General features: G+C 48.6%; 1 protein-coding gene across 1 annotated transcript; it reads left to right on the top strand.

The window, feature by feature from the left end:
- The first annotated feature begins 12,977 nt into the window (after nt 1-12,977).
- On the top strand, nt 12,978-13,533 carry LOC119386110 (uncharacterized). Its single transcript, XM_037653456.2, has one exon. It carries the CDS (start codon nt 12,993-12,995, stop codon nt 13,524-13,526), a length of 534 nt encoding a protein of 177 aa, XP_037509384.1. The 5' UTR covers nt 12,978-12,992; the 3' UTR covers nt 13,527-13,533.
- Nucleotides 13,534-16,856: the final 3,323 nt, after the last annotated feature.

Below are 16,856 nucleotides of genomic sequence, written 5' to 3'. Positions count from 1 at the left end.
GCAGCGGCATTTCCTCCTCAAAGGCGGATAAACACAAGCCTGCACCAATGGGCGCGCACTCGGGACTGACGTCAAGGCCGGTGGCTCCGCCTTCAGAGAACATGGTCCGTGCATGAGCGGAACTATTTCTTTAGTCGCGGAGGCGATCGGCTGCTGCGCTTCGGTCGTCTGGGCGGGGCCTCTCCTGCCTTCTAAAGTTGTATCCGACTATAAGTGCAGTTACAGACTACTCTATCTTTTTATATTTATTTGAATGTTTTTTTATCTTTTATTTTAGTCCACCTCGGTAGTACAATGGTTACAGTCGTGGGTACGATCCCGGCCACGGCGGTCACGTTTCGATGGAGACGATGTCAGTGCACGTTAAAGAACACTAGATTGTCAAAATTTTCGGAGCCTTCCACTACGGCGGGCCTCATTATCATATCGTGGGTTTGGCACGTAAAACCCCAGATATTATTATCTTTTATTTTTTAAAGAGCGTCGCGTAACTCGAGGCGCGTGAGCCAGGAGATCGTTCACGAGAACGAGGGACGACGCTGAAGGCCGGGCGCCTGGGAGCCGCGCTCTATGACGTCACAGTTTCGCCCAAAAGGCAGAGCGTTGGCAGCGGTAACAAAGTGCGCAGTCAGTTACACATGTGAAGATTCGACTTTTTTTTTTTTAATTTCATGTTCCAAAGTGAACTTGGAACGTGCGCAACGCTTACTTGTTTCCTGCGTCTCCGAAACTCAGCGGACCACGTGGCTTCCGGTAAATGACGCGCATAAAGCCGGATGAAAGAAACTCTAGGAGGGATCGTCACGTGACAATCTTGAAGCCTAGACAATAAAAAAAAATATAGCGCAGCTTGCACTAAGTCGCGCAAGGCTGGCTCTCAGCAGAGCTCTGGACACCTATAGCTGGTCCTGGCTTGGATATGCTTTTACCCTCTCTCACTTCTTTTTCTTATGCTTGCTCTCTCTTTTTTTCTTTTGCTGTCTTTCTTGTGCCTATGTCTTCCTGTCTTTCTTTTCTCTATGTTTATTTGCTTCTCTTTCTATATTTTTGTATTCCCTTTCTTTCTCTCTCTGTATCTGTCTGTACTCGTATCTCCTCCTTTCCCTCCTCCTCACCCTCTAGCGTGCCTGGATAGCTGAGTGGTTACGACGCTCACCTTCGGATCGTGGGGACGCGCGTTCGAATCTCGCCTCGCGAATGATTGAATGAATAAACTTTATTAAAGGTCCGGGCGAGGCGGGGGGAAGAGGGGATTAACCCCTGTCCCGTCCCACCCTCCATCGATGATGATGGCGTCAGGTGACGGCTTGAAGTCCTTGTACCCGGGCGGCATCTTCGGCTTGCCGGACGGCCCAAAGTTGCGAAGAAATATTTTTCGCCAAGAATTTGTCTTACTATATATTTCTTTCTCTCTCTACTCGTTTTCTCGCCCATCAGAGTTATTGCATACCACGCCGGACGAATCGGCGCACGTGTCCTTGGAGCGAAGCAAAAGACGAAGAGAGCGCGTGCTGGCTGATAGTGATGACAGTTTTTAGGTCACGCCACGCGTCATAACGAAAAAAATTAAGAGATAAATAGGCCATGATCACGTGATATGCAAGCGCTATTATAGGTCGGATCGCTTTGGTTGCGTCTTCTGCGAGCGCTGATTCTACCGAGGAGACACCGCGCGCTGGTCGGGAGGGTCCCGCGGCGTCAGAGGAGGTTGTCGGTTATGAAATCACTCCGTTTAGCCCCGTGCCGACATACAGATATTTTCGTGCATTATACTGGCAAGCTTACGGGCGGAAATATCTTTTCGGACGGGCGTATTCGTTTCTTTGTGCTAATAATGAACCAACTCACCCAAATGAAAGTTCCCGCCGCGGTTTCAGTATTGCTACATTTACGACTACTTTGTTCAAGGCATCTACGGGCAATGTACGACAGGTATTTTGTCATCACAGTGTTTAACATCTGCATTAAACATAACATATGCGCGCGTTAAACATTTTTTTCAGAAATTTATTCTACGGCCTAGCAGTTTTGAAATTTGTGCTTGATTGCGTCGCGTGCGTACGCGTGCGCGCGCGTTGGTATGGAGCCATGTAGGAGAAAACTCTTGATAGGAAAAAAATCACCATCTCCCGCTAAAGGGGACCATGAGGCGATGCGAAGCAGCGTTTCGGCATGTAGAGCCCGCGTTTCAGAGGGGGAGTGGAAAGGGGAGAGGGGGAGGGGAGGGAGAGGAGGTGTGTGGAGAGGGCATGCGCAGTAGGGGTGGTCACGCCGCACAACCACCACCGGATTGAACTCCGCTATAAGATGCTTCACATCTAAAAAGAATGGTCGGCAACATGTTACACTCGGTAACCCTTGAAGGTGAACGCACGCTGCACACTTCATAATGCAGAAATTCGAGATCAGAGTTATTGCACGACATAACGAGCCGCATTGAGAGAAACGCATTCAATCACCTTGACGTTCTCATTCAATTGCATTGTTCCTCCCCACTAGAAGGTTTCTGCACCTCGCATAGTGTAGCACGACCTCAGAGATTGGCGCACCTTTGACCAAGCGACGATGCCATGTAATAACGTCATCAGTGACGTATCACGTGGGTTTTTCTACCACTTCACTCGGCTGCCGTGTTTCGCTCAAGGGGCCGCTGAACGAGACACTTAAGGCTTTCGCCTTTAAAAATGTATTCGATAACATCAATTGGTATTTCGAAGTTGTTTAACCTCATTTCATGGATGCTTTTGTCGGCAGTTCGGTTTAGCTCTGTTCGTCTCATACCACGTTAAAGTAGCAGTGTCAAAAGCTCAATCCGCGTTGTCGAGAGAGATCGACTTGGGTCTCAGCCTCATAAGCAGGATTCCGTCGCCTCCGCGACCGCGAGTAACTCTGGAATATCAAGCGTGCATCATTCATGTAGTAGTTCCCGCCTCGCACGCAGCCCAGATGGACCCATTCGCTCTCCTCGTGACCGTTATTTCGCTCTTTCATTTCGGCGTCTTTGTTGGCGTGATGACTGCGTAGAAAGTGAAGCGCCTCTTTGGGGAGCACCGCGAGTTGGTCGCGGATGCCAGTTCACAATGGGGGCTTTTGTGTCGAAAGCCGGGTGTGCAAGCGTGACGGCCCGCTGCGCTTGGCGACGTCGAGATGGACGAAAACCAGGAAGAGCGGTGTGTGCAGTGCTGAGTGAAAGCTGGCAGCCGGATAGACACGAGGAAAATGCGGAATAATGAAGCACCGGTTAGCGGTGCGAGGGACTCCATTGTAAACAACCCGCTTATTTCACGACGAGCAGCGGGTCACTTGATATAGGTGCATGGAACTGAGAAAGCCTTATATAAAGAAAAGAAGTTGTGCCCGTCGAATGTACCCTACCCGACATGCTGGAATGTGAGAAGCGAAGCTTTCGTAAAGCGGTTAATGAAATGTGGAGGGCAGCCAGAAATTCCTTACAAGGTGTGGGTCCGAGCTAGTTGGTACTCCATGATCAACCCTTCTTGCTCAAAATTTCTTAGACAACGGACGTGCGCCCGTCTGTCTGTTTCGTCCGTTGTCTAAGAAATTTTGCGCAAGAAGTGTTGATCAGAAATTCTTTTCGTGAAATTGTGGAGGAGGGGGAGGGGGTAAGGGGGGTTCTGAACCCATTTATGTATGTTTCTGTGTGCATAGGCGTGTCCAGGGTTCTCCATTAGGAAGGGGGAGGGGCTAGTTTTTGACCCCCCCCCCCCCTTGGTTGAGCCCACGGCGTAAGGAAAGTATACTCTTACAGCGAAAGAAAACGAGCTCTGCAATGGATGCAAAATGAAAATGAATCGATGACGTGCTTCTCAGAAATGCCTGCGGTACGCGGTATTCTGGGGTGAAGGTGGGAAGTAAACATCAGGAGTCCGTGGTCGCCGTTATTCTAAAAAAGTCAGTTTCGCCGCAAGGGCGAAGCAATGAATGCGATAGCAAGAAAAGCGGCCCGTGATGGACACGCTGCTACGCTGCAGAAACATATCTGCCCCCCCGGCAGCAACTGCCGCGCGAGCAGACAGCGGAAGGGCAAGGTTCTCCCTGCGCAAATATTAGAAGAAGCGAGCGAGCGAGCCGACGACTTTTAAATGCGCCCGTTGCGCTCTTCGCGCCATCTCTCGCCGTTAGCTACCTGAAGGTTCTGCGTTTTGTGGCGTAGTGGTTAGCGCCACGCGCTGCGGAGCGAGAGGTCGCTGGTTCGATTCCGCGCTTCGGAAGCATTTTTCTGAGTTATATTTCTTTGGTACTTTTATGTATATACACATACATATGCGGTGCATGACGCCGGCGACGGCAAAAACCAGCCGAGACTGCCCATATAATTACTATCGCAATTAAAATAACATGGGTAGCCATAACCGTGCGCATTAAACAATGACGTGAAAAGCCCGAGTGAGTATGGGGCAGAATGGGCGCCCCCTTTAGATGATTAGGGGGCTGGGAGGCGGAAGCCCCTCCCCTGCCACACCCGTGCGCACACCCATGTGTGTCTGTGTGTGTATACAGACGCAAAATGGGGGTTGAATTTTGTATCTCTTGCGGGACAATAGCCCTCAATGCGGCACAGTCTTGCGAGTCGCGGGACGGGTGGTCACCCTATTAAAAACGCCAGGCCTGCGCGGAAAGCGCAGCACAGTCACAGCGAAAGTTCGAAGAGCGGCATTTCTAGAGCCCGTTCTAAACTCGCTTGGGGATATTGTAATACAAGTACACTTGCAAGGTACCCACTACGCCATAAATCATAGTTTTTGTGGAGTTGGGAAGCACCCACTGCACCATTATTCCTCATTCTGCGGCGAAGCGAGGTATCTGCTACACATCTGTAAGGCATTATGCACACTTTGTTGATGCGGCAGCTGATGACGATGAAGAATTGTGTCTGAGCCCTTTGTAATGGGTTGGAAGCTTTAAACGACCCACTAGTTACGTAATTCGCATTGTGTGACGTCTGGTCGTTATTTCACTCTCCTACCATGCTATATAACATATTGTCACGTGGTCGTGACGTCGACGAAGGCAGCACTCAGCACGTCAGAGATGAAACTCTTTATTTGGCCGAACTTGTGGCCGGGAAAGTCAAACTACAGCAATACGCTGATAGTGCCGAACAGAGCGTCGACCGTCGATCAACTGACAAGCGGTCAAGCGCGTCGGCTTTTATACAGGCGCTATCAAACTTTCCAGCGATATCGCTGGTGGCGGCGTTATCTCTCGACTAAGCTGGAACATTCGCGTGCGGCGCGCAATCTTAACGGAACGTTCTAAAACAATCGCGAAGCTTCTTACGTCATCGCGGCGCGGCCTGCGCAGCGCGTTGCCCGCAGGCTTTGTGGGTGAAGCTTCAACTCATGAAAAATAAGACGTGCGGCAATATGTCAACGTGAGAAAGAGAGACAGAGGCAAAGAACTTTACTGAGGCCTTGCGCGAATGGTTCATGGGGGCCTTATGGGCTTCCTTGGGTATACGAATACAAGTACACTTGCGAGGCACCCACTACGCTATAAATCATAGTTTTTGTGAATTAGGGAATCATGCAATATGCCATTTTTCGTAATTCTGCGGAGAACTGTGGTATCCGCTAAACACCTGTATAAGATATTATGTGCACTTTTGTTGATGCTCTGCCTGATGACGATGAAGAATTATGGCAGAGCCATTTGGAATGGGTTGGAAGCATTCAACGACCCACTCGTTGCGCAATTCGCATTGTGTGACGCCTGGTTACAGAATTCGCGTCGTGTGACGCGTAATTATTTTACTCTTCTACCACGCTATATTACATATGTTAATGTGGTTCCTTCCCGACATGAAGCCTGTATAGGGTCTTTTTGCAAAGTAGTTTCAAGCACCGGCATGGCTCTGTGGTAGAATACTGGGCTCCCATGCGGAGGACCCAGGTTTGAAACCTGTTCCATCCCGCATATTGTTTTCTTATTTCGTTTTATTTGTTTCTTATTTTGTGCGATAGCGGTTAAGGACACCGGCGGCGGCGGACAACTACGGCGCCTGAATATTTTCAGTGCGCCCATACCCCCCAATTTTTTCAGTTTTGAATGTGTATATATACACGCACGCAAACACACGCACAAACATGCAAGGGTGATTGACAGCTACCCCCCCCCCCTGAAAAGAGTTTTTGCCTACGCCACTCGTTCAGTCAAACGAATATTTGCTCAGTCGGACTTAGACTCAAAATCACGGGTCGATCTGAGTGAGTCTGAGAGAGCCGACTTATGGATGACTTTTCCGATCTGTGAACACGTGCACTTTCATAACAAAGAAATTCTTAACGTACATAAATGCCGCGCCCTGTGTGCGCCTATATATATGTATACAAAGAGTGCGTCGCGGCCTCTGCGATCCCGACTCCTGACGCCCTTGAAGCGGGAACGCGCGTCTGCCCATTGTTTTCAGGGTCGCCCCCGTCGGGACACGGGGTCACGCGTGCATACTGCCCGAGCTCTCGTCGTCCAGCCGCGCTGGCCAACTCGGCCGCGCAATCGAGGCCTGTTCCGCCAACCGTGACAAGCCGCGGCCGCGCTCTCGTTCTCGATGAGCCGTACACACCCAACTTTTGACACAGGAGGGCTGAATGTCGCCCGGCGAATTCGAAGAAGGTAAAAGCGCGGCGTCTTGCTTGCACTGGTGCCATTGAAACTGCCATATTAACGCGGTAGCGTTAAAGAGCTCGTTTCGCAGAAAGTCCGGTGTCGGCGGCGGCGTCGTTGGTTGTGAGCGAAAAATCGAGATAGATCAAATAAAATAAATTATAAAAATCATCGGTTCGAGTGAGAGTGAAACCCGGGCCTTCTGCGTGGCAAGCAGGTGTCCTACCACGGAACCACGTCATTGCATGAAGCTGCTTCAAAAAGAAAAAAAAGAACGCTATAGAAATGTCATGTAGTGGGAGGAGTCCTATAACGCGTGTAATATTGAGTGGCAGAAGCGTAGAATCGCAACAGGCGTCAAAACATGTGAATTTCGCAACCAGTGGGTGTTCTAAAGGCCCACCCATTGCAAAGCGCTCAGGCATAATTAACCATCATTGTCAGCAACAGCATCAACAAAGTGCGCAGGTGCGCGTGGCACCTCACGAACGCGTGGTTACTTCGCCGATTCGCAAAAGGAATAATTATGGCGTATAGTGAGCACTTCGCAACTGTACCTGCGGTAGGCATTTTAGGATAGCTTTAAACGGCCAATGTTACACAGACGATCGTTTCCTTGCGGCACGGTTTGGGGTGTGCACCGATAAGCGAAGCTAGGCTACCGATTGAGAAAGCGATGCACGGGGCGTTCTACTCCTGAAAGCGAAGCTCAAGCGTCCTCCGAGCTTTTCGGAGGGGCAACATATGGGATGCGAAGTTTGTGATGTCACGTAAACGTTATCAGCATAGTGCATGCAGGTTTTTTTTGTTCATGCACATATGCCAAAAATGTTCCAGTAGTGTCGTTATCACATTGAAGCAGGTTAACCGCCACGCGATCATGCTGCTTTGACGTCATCAAAGCCGCCATGTTGGAGTACCATAATATTATAGTGAAGGTTTGGGCTAGTTGTTACTCCACCATAGCATAAATGTATAAAGAAAGAATAAATGCAATGGCAGGGGAGTTAACCACATCCACATAACCTGTTCGTTACCCTGCGCTGGGAGAGTGGAGAAGGGGAGGATAATGAACAGAGAGAGTAAGATGGTACAAGATCAGTACGGAATACGCAACGCGTGTGCGAAATCTAAAACACAATTAACTGTGCAGTCGTTCGCCTAGTTGTCAGATGCAGCGCACGATCTTCTGTTCTGACCATCAGTAGCAGTTAATCTATAGAACATAGTGCAACAAGCTCGTTGAAGCAAAACTTACACCGTCTCTTAAAAAGAGTGCGTAAAACGCCGTTAACACAAACCATATAAGCCTTGCCTTGCTTCTTTCCCTACACAGCTACAATATTACGACACAAATTGACTGGTGTCAGTTATCATTGCCAATGCGAATAGCATTTCGGCGGTACACTAGGTAACCCATTTATACGCACTTTACGCACGTTTTATACTATGTGTTATCACTTTTACTTTCACATTATTCCAGTGTATTCACTCTTTATTTACATACGATTGTTCACTTCTTATTTTATTACTTTATATTCGATCTCCATCATTTCCGATTCTTCAAAGCTGTTGCTGATGTTGCTTGACCTGCCGCGCCAGTCTCCAACGCGGCAAGTAGCGGACGGTGCATGCTGAAGTACGAATCGTACTTGAATGTTTTCGGCTGATCAAGGTCGTGACCAAATACGCGGTGAAAGATGCCTCCCCGTTATGACACATGTACCGAGCGCAGCTGTGCCGACAGCTGCTTCGATAAACGCCGCGAGAACAGCAGAGTGGTTGATGTCATACAGGGGGTTACAGATCTCGTACACCCAACCGAAACCCACGTTTAAAATCATAAACATACTTGAAAAATCGGAAAGCATTATCCTTATACGAAAAGTGGTATCTCGGTTGCAGTCAAAGTTGGCAAGGAACATACTGTAGTACATAGCGGAAGCCAAGCAAGACTCGATGCATATACATTTCTGCTGCAAAACCAGCTAACTTCAGGGGGAAATGAACGTAGCCCCGAAATGAAATGTTCCAGGTGCAATTAACTTTCCACCGAAATCTTAGCGTTGTTCTGGAGGGACACTCCCCCACAAGCTCCCCTCCTTTCTTTCTCTTTCTTTTCACTTTTTTTTTTTTTTTTTTGCACGACCGCACAGTCTTTCCGGTTAAGGAACAGCTGTGCGACGTCGATCGAGAAAGCCTAACCCAACAGAACGATTGCCTTCAAGGACAGGAGCGTTTTTACGCTGTTATGCCAACCGAGTTCAAGGAACAGGTCCTCAATACAAGCGTCAGCAAATCGCTTTCCGTTTTTTTTTTTTTCTTTCTTTTACTGACGACGAAGCATAACGGTATCGCTGGTTATACGCGTAAAAGTTACCTGCAGTAAATGGCGGCGTTCGCTAGCTTTCGTTTCACAAAACAACAAACTCAGCTTTTGCATTAAATTGGAGGCCACAGCAAGTGCGCACCCCTGAAGTTCCCCCGCACAGTTTCTGTAGCCGTTTTGCTTAGTCGAAGAGTCGTGCTGTCATCACAATTCCCTCTTCTTTATCTGCCACTGACAAGCGCAGATTGTACGCTAGCTCGTATGAAACTGTTTCCTCCACAGGGTAGGCACAACTGCATTTCGGAGCCGTCCTTGTCAAGCTGTCCGCCCATCCGTAAGGCATCTTTTCCGGTCTTCAGTTTTCGAGCTGTTGGTCACGACGTCTGTAGAGGGGAAGGAATTCGTTCGCTGGGATCTTTCGTGGAACACTAAATTTTGAACCGTTTTTCTGTACTTCAGCGAGCTCCTCAGGTGCTCGAACGTCACCCAACACTTGCAAACCCTCAGGTTTATTCACCTTCATGTGTGCCACATATTGTATAACCTGCCGTCGCCACTAAAATTCAAGTTCCGTGTCTTACTTGGCGCCCTAAATTTCCTTCTATAGTTGTGTCAACTACAACCCAACAGCTTGTCGCCCGTGAGAGGATTTATTTTTGCGCGATGACGCTTCAAATTTTCAGCTGTTAGTGATCTCTGAGATCGTGTTTCTGTATCGTCCATCGAAGTGGCGTGCCGAGGAAACTTTCACAGAAAAAAATTCGGCAGATCCCACGTCTTGTGGGAATCGGTATTATGCGAAGCAGTCAGCAAGTAGTTCTATGCTGCATTTTTTTGGCTTTGAGCTAAGCGTTACGAGGTGGATCGACGTGCTTTTGTAAGTGTAGTAGCTGTGTGCACATCATGGGCTTACCAGGCACATTGACTACACTATCGTTGAAAGGGTAACGTCTGACGTAACGTGAGCACTCACGTTAGAGCACATACGTCAGAAAGTGCACTTTACGGTGCGATGATGTGAACACCATACGTAACTTTCGTTAGCGTACTCCTCCGGGGTCGAGGGAGGCTTGAATTTTGCTTGCTGAATCATAGGAATACCAATGTAATGTTTATTGAACCGCTATAAACGTGCAGCCAATACTGGTACCACAAATGACGTTAGCCTGGCATGATGCCTGCATTGTAGGAATACATATGTGGCGTTTATTGATTTGTTATAAAATTAGATAGCCAGCACCACAACCGCAATTGACGTTGCACCGATATTACGTCTGCATAGAGTGTTTTTCCAAAGCAGTTCCTATACCTGGCGTGGCTCTGTGGTAGAATACCTGACGGCCACGCACAATGCTTGGGTTCGATTCCAATCTTTGCATTCGTCGGGTCAACGCTGCCGATGCCGGTTTTTCTTAACGCTCACGCATTTAAATTACCAATGTCTGTTTTCGCCGTTTCTGGGTCAATCACCTGTTCCTGTCAATCACCTGTGGCGCATACCCGCCTTTCGTGCGCACGCCTATGACAATGGTTGTACTACACTTTCCACTTTAGTGACAATGGTAAATTACGTGGTCAAGATTAGAGAATGCCTGTCGTATGCGCACCCGCCCATCCTTATTCTTCGGTGGGTTTCCTTCGCATCAGTGGGCTCCCCTGTTAAGAGTTGGACTAGATAGACATACTCTTCCACTGATTCAAAGGTTCGCTGTCTGTCACGAAATCTCGTTATTTCGCCACACCACTTAGCATTATCTTTGTATTCTGCATATTCTCTTTCAACCCAACTTCGAGGCTTTCTCTGTTTAATTCTTCAATCATTTTTTTCGAAATTCGTCGCCATCATTGCTGAACAGTACGATGTCGTCCGCGAACCGAAAATTGCTAACATATTCTCCGTGAATCTTTATTCGCATTTCTTCTCAATCTAGTTGTTTAAATACTTCTAAGCAGTGAATAGCAGTGAAGGGATTGTGTCTCCTTGACGGACTCCTTTCTCGATCGGGATTTTCCTGCTTTTATTGAGGATGAGCAGCCGTGGAATCATATATATATATATATATATATATATATATATATATATATATAATATAGCACACGGATTATTATGAATAATCCGGCGGGATCATATATGACATTATGAATACGAGAGAAATGCGCATATATGCATTTTTAATAATGAATGTCATTACTTTCTTACGTCGTCAAAAGATCATATATCATATTACGTCGTCGTCGAAGATCATATATCGTTACCCATTTTTCGCCCTTACTACTCACGGCCAGGCCCGTAGCCAGGGGGGAGGGGGGAGCCTAGGGGCCCGCCCCGCCCCTAGGCTCCCCCCCCCCCCCCGAAATTTTGGTGAAGTAGGGGTTTTTACCAAAAATAAAGGATAAAAATAGGTCTGTTTCTCAAAACGTCAAGGTTTTCAGCAAATGCCGCCCCCCCCCCCCGAAAAAAATTCCTGGCTACGGGCCTGCTCACGGCGTACGCCTTTTGCATAGGTACATACAATGCGTCTTCCTGTATGTATACCCCGTATTTATCACATATCACACAGTTGTCGTCACCCTCAGCGTCAGCGGAGGCGAGCATGACACCTAGTCATTATCTTGCTTCGTTTCGGAGGCGTCCTCAAGCGCCGCAGCCGTTTGGCTAGCATCGCGTTGCGCGCGTGCCTCTCATCAAGCACCTCCTCACGGCACCTTCGGCCGGTTGTTCTCTCGTTCTGCTCGGCGTGCTCGCCTCCTGTCAGCCGGTGCAGAATCGCCGTCCACGCGTGGCTCTCATTATACGCGGACGCACCCGGAGCGCACGCCGCGGGAGGAGACACAGCTTTCTTCGGGACGCAGCTGGCGGAGCGTGCGACGGCGTCGTGTCACCTTTCGCTGGCCATCCAGGTCGCGCGCCCAGAATTGAATGACGCTGGGGAGCCTATAAAGGACTGGACTCCGCATCCCTTCGGCTCTGTCCACCGCTGTTTCTCTCGCCGTGAGGACTTGTCACTGGAAGAAGAAAGCTCGTTACGTGCAGGCTCTCGCGCGGGCCACTCAGTCCTGGTGTAACGGGTGTGATAAGCAAGAGGTGTACCGTCGTCCACACAACACCGACAACGAAAGTGAGTAGCGTGTGCGCATTGTTCCGTGTTCTCATATTCCGTGTCTATGTACAAATAACTATAGACAGTCGGAGGATACATGAAGCAAATCGTTTCCGGTATTGTCAACCCATGATGCCTAAGGTTTATGCAATAACGAAACACGCAGTCGTTCCCTTTAAAGACCTTGAGGAGACGGAAAGGGAACTCATCGCTTCGCAGACTTAAGCAAGCGAAGTGCCACGGCCGCTATATAAAAAAAGTAGTTGCCTTGTAGGTGCTGTCAAGCTTTTATTCAGCACGGAACAAAGAGAATTTGGGCATAGCCAAGACGTAACGTATAATTCGGGTAGATGTCCTGATACGTACATGAAACGCGGCGACGTACTGCTGCACGGTTTACGTATTTGCTTAATCTGTAATGAACTAAAATGTGATAAGCTTTAATATGTAAGGACAGTAAGCATCATCTTATCTGCTGACGCAAGCGCATAGGCGACGACCCGCAACTAGCAGCATGTCTAGCGCATGGCGCAGCACGTCTATAGCTCATTATAGGGTTGATTGCGGTGTCTCAAGGCGCCTCCAACATTAATCTCTGCTCCTCCTCTATGACGCCATCTTCCAGGAGCATCCTGGCACGTGTTTGCCGTGGACTCCAAGCCGCTTGCGTACGCACACCCTCGCGTTCCTTTGTACTTCCAGCCGCACCCAAGGAGAATACAAAAGAACGCAAGGGCTTACGCCGCAAGCTGCTTTGGGGCCCCGGCACTAAAGCTCTCTATTGTTTGTTTGCCGGGTCGCCCTTGCTTGCGCTATCATTCAAACTGTACGCTTTGAGAGATGCCAAATCGAAAGTTTGCTGCGTCATTGCGGAAGGCAGTATATATAGTATAGAGAGATGGCATGAACTGGTGGACGCATGCTCGCGTTTGCAGGACATGTCCCGTGGCCGGCGGTCGTTCTTTCTGTTATGCGGTCTGCTGGCGCTGGGACTAAAAGGTGCCCTATGCGACCACGGCTCAGACTCGTCGCAACAGGACCACGAGCAGCAGCTGCTGCACCACAACTCGCACCAGCAGCCTCCGTCGACCACGCACCAGCAGCTCAAGGCCGAGCGGTCGGGCACGTACTATTTGCACGACGTGGACAACAAGGCCCGCTTCGGCGTCGCTGGCGTTGGCGGCTCGGGACTGACGCTGCTGCTGCCCATCCTCCTTGTGCTCGGCCTGTTCGTCATCATCATCCCAATATTCGGGCTGCTCTTCACCACGGGACTCGCCGGAGGGTTCGGAGGCGGAGGTTTCGGAGCCGGCGTGCCCGGTGGACTCTACCCGGCCGCCTCGGCAGCCGGACGCAAGTGGGTCGGCGCGGATTCGCCCCTACTGAGCCAGGAGAACGTCATCAAGATGGTCAGCTACGTCGACAAGGCGCTGCAGGACTTCGGAAAGCAGTTCAAGAACAAGCAAAGCTAACTGCACGTATCGCTGTGACACTGTTCTGAGACAGTATCGCCTTGTACTGATCCGCATGCGCTGCATTGGAGGACTGCATGTGTAGATTATAACACTGTGAACCTAGCGCCGCGCGCTTAACTGCCACGATTTCACTGTAAAACACAGTTGTACTTAGAGTCGCGCTCAAATCCGAGAGCGCGATAACTGCGTTTTGACACTTGCATTTGGACAGCGAGCAGCCGTGATCTATTGAATCCACGAAGCACGTCACGTTCACTGTGCCGTTCTGCTATAAGCTTCCAAAGCAACGTCGAGCGGCGCCACTGTTCTTATCGCAACTGGGGGCATCCACGGCCACAGCACTGCCACCCCCTCTTCCGCGCACGCGCATAGCTCTCGGATTGCATCCGTGATGCGTCACAATGTAACTACTGCTGACTAGCAGTGCTCTGGGCCGAATGAGGAGTGCATGCGCGCACCTGTCCTTGCCGCCGCCGCTGGCAAATCCGGCGACAAACCGCCTCCGCGGCCAGCGTCTGCCCCCAGTAACGCATAGCTCAGCCGCGCGAGCGTCGCGCCCAAAATTGAGCTTGGGTTCCCTATAGTATATATGAAAGAGCAGTGGCTAAATTCATCGCGCTTATTTGTTTTCTAAGCACGCGCACGCATCTGTAAAACGCAGCGTGACGTCATAAAGCAGCAACTGTTGTGAAATTGCGGTTCCAGCGAACACGGTTCCAGCGAACGCTATTCAGCGTGACAGGTCACGCTGAATAGCGATCAGGGCGCCATCCCGGCAGGCAATATGCGCCGATACACGCACTGTTTGAACGCGGCGTTTGCAGTTGGTGGCAATGTGATGGACAGGATGACGCGCAATAGTTGAGAAACTTCTATAGTTTCTGTTTGTAGGTAAATCCGTCATTCGCAGATACCACCACGTAAGATCCACGTCGCGCTGTATACAGTTCATTCATGACACGAGTGTTAGACCTCGTATACTGAGCGCTACATGCTCCACTTTTCCGCCCCGATTTTAAACGGTGAGGTTTATAGCTGCACACATGCACATATTTAACTGCACACATTGTTATCACTCCAACTGCTGAGCAGAAAAAAAAAAGCGGGTCATGTATTGGGCGCCATACTTATGCTCTAATCACTGTACATAAAAAGCCGCACGAGCGTAGAAATAATTTTTGAACGCTGCGTTGTTTAAGAGTATATACTTATCAAGCTCACACCAAGGTTTCCATCTTAGATGCATACATATATCAGTAGCTACCAAGAAAAAAGAAATGTAGCTCTTTCTAATTCGACTGCAGGAACTGGCACGTATACAACAACACGTCTTATACACGATACCTAAAGTGCAGTGTTCTATTTTATTATCCACAGTCACATAGTAATCACGTTCGCTTATATATACTTATATACGCAGATGGCTCGGGTGCCTAGTGGTTCTGGTCGTCCTAACAGACAACACAAAATGCACAATCTACACATCGCATTCATGCAAAAAAAAAGAAAGAAAAAGAACGTAGGAAGAATCAATTCATAAACACCTACACTTCAAACAGCGCACAACAAACACATGCGAATATGCATGTCTCACTCAAGACGCACTGTGATAACACTAATGAGGAATGCTGCAATTTTTACTCGATATAGAACTCGGGGCTTTATGGCTTTAAACATGACGCAATGTTGTCTTGAGCACGCGCTCCGAATCGATGTTTCAGCGACAAGTGCTTCTGAGTAACAGGGGCACATCTCGAAGGCTATGCTTTTTCTGGCTCCACGCACCGGAAATGATTGCGAAGCCAGAATCACGTCACGGACGCCATGTTTTAGACACCAATCGCATTCTCTCTGTCGCTATCATAGTGCACTAGAATATTCGGTAGTCGCCATCAGCCTCTCTCAACTTATTCATACTTTAAGCTATATCCGTTTCTGTATATAGTGTATTGGTTTAGGTCAACCTTTGCGCCAACGTTTAAGTTGTCTCGTACTCTGCTCCTAACAATTAAATGTAAAAGAAAGGACAGTTTAATTGTTCTCCGCACATCTCCTTTTCACTTCGCGGAAGTAAGATTTATGGTGTTTAACGCCCGGATTAAATTTTGACTACGTGAGGCATACGAACGTAAAAAGCACTGTGCTCGAGCGTTTATTGCATTGCGCTCCGTCAAAATGTGGCCTGCTCGACGGTGATCGAACCCACGACCTCGTGCTCAGCAGTAGAACGCGAGTTTTGTACCTCGAAATGGGTGAAGGTATCCAGTGTACGTAAACCGCGCATTACGCGAAATAATGTGACATTTCTTGGAGCGTGGACTAGTCATAATTACGAGCTCTGTAATTGGTGTGTAAGTAGCAGCTCTGTAATTAGGTGAGCGTTTCCATCTACAGAGTAAGCAGCGCCACAGAACATCTGTATCCACGCGCACTAGCTATTTTGGCCTCCGCGATCCGTGATACGAGTATTATATCAAGCATGAAATGCTTTCAGCTACGCGCTCAAAAACTGCTTATTCTCGAGTATACGGTAATTCTTGACAATTCAACAACTGGAGTTCTCCGTTAGGATGCACGCAGCCTTTCATCTCAAGAATGGTTCACCCAAATTATCACGCGACTTTTTTCTCGTATAGCGATTTACACGAACGGAAGCAGTCATGCTGCATTGGGCCTAAATATTCATTCAGAACACAATCGGTATAAATGGACTGTGAGCACTTTAATCATAGTTCGGAACACATAAGGACCGAATATTTGTCGTGGGCTGCCACCACACTGCCGCCGTCGGGATTAACAAGAGCCTCCACGCAGCCGATCAGTCTAAACATTTCTCATCGTTGATTTGTTGCTCTCACAAACGTGTTTCAAGCGTGCTAGTCAATCGATTGGTTCGCCTCTTTGAACAGGAGATGTTCGCTCTTTTTTATAGCTTGCCAATATGAAGCTGGACAACTATAGTGATCTGCGTGTACGGTCTCGCTCTCTTCCAGATTTGATGATCCTTTAAGAACATGGCACGTACGCCACACAATGTGGGACAATGACTTCAGAAAAGTGAACACGAAGAAATAAAACTGGCAATAAAAGAAGAGGGGGGTAAGCGAAAAGTCAGGCTAGATCACTGGATGATCGCATTTAAAAGAAATAAACAAAATTCATCGTACAGCTTTTCCTAAGTGCGAGTAAAAGACTAGACACACGAAAACACAAAAGAACACACAGCGCCATGTGCGTCCTTATGCGTTTTCTTATGTACTGTATTTCGCTCGCGTTACGGAAAACTGATTCAAGATGCGTTACCAACAAGCTCGCATTGCCATTTAT

This window comes from Rhipicephalus sanguineus, chromosome 3 (assembly GCF_013339695.2).
Source record: "Rhipicephalus sanguineus isolate Rsan-2018 chromosome 3, BIME_Rsan_1.4, whole genome shotgun sequence".
Lineage (NCBI taxonomy): Eukaryota > Metazoa > Arthropoda > Arachnida > Ixodida > Ixodidae > Rhipicephalus > Rhipicephalus sanguineus.
This window is presented reverse-complemented; position numbering and strand designations above follow the sequence as displayed.

Coding starts and splice junctions, on each gene's coding strand:
- LOC119386110 (XM_037653456.2), top strand. CDS start 12,993: ATGTCCCGTGGCCGGCGGTCGTTCTTTCTGTTATGCGGTCTGCTGGCG.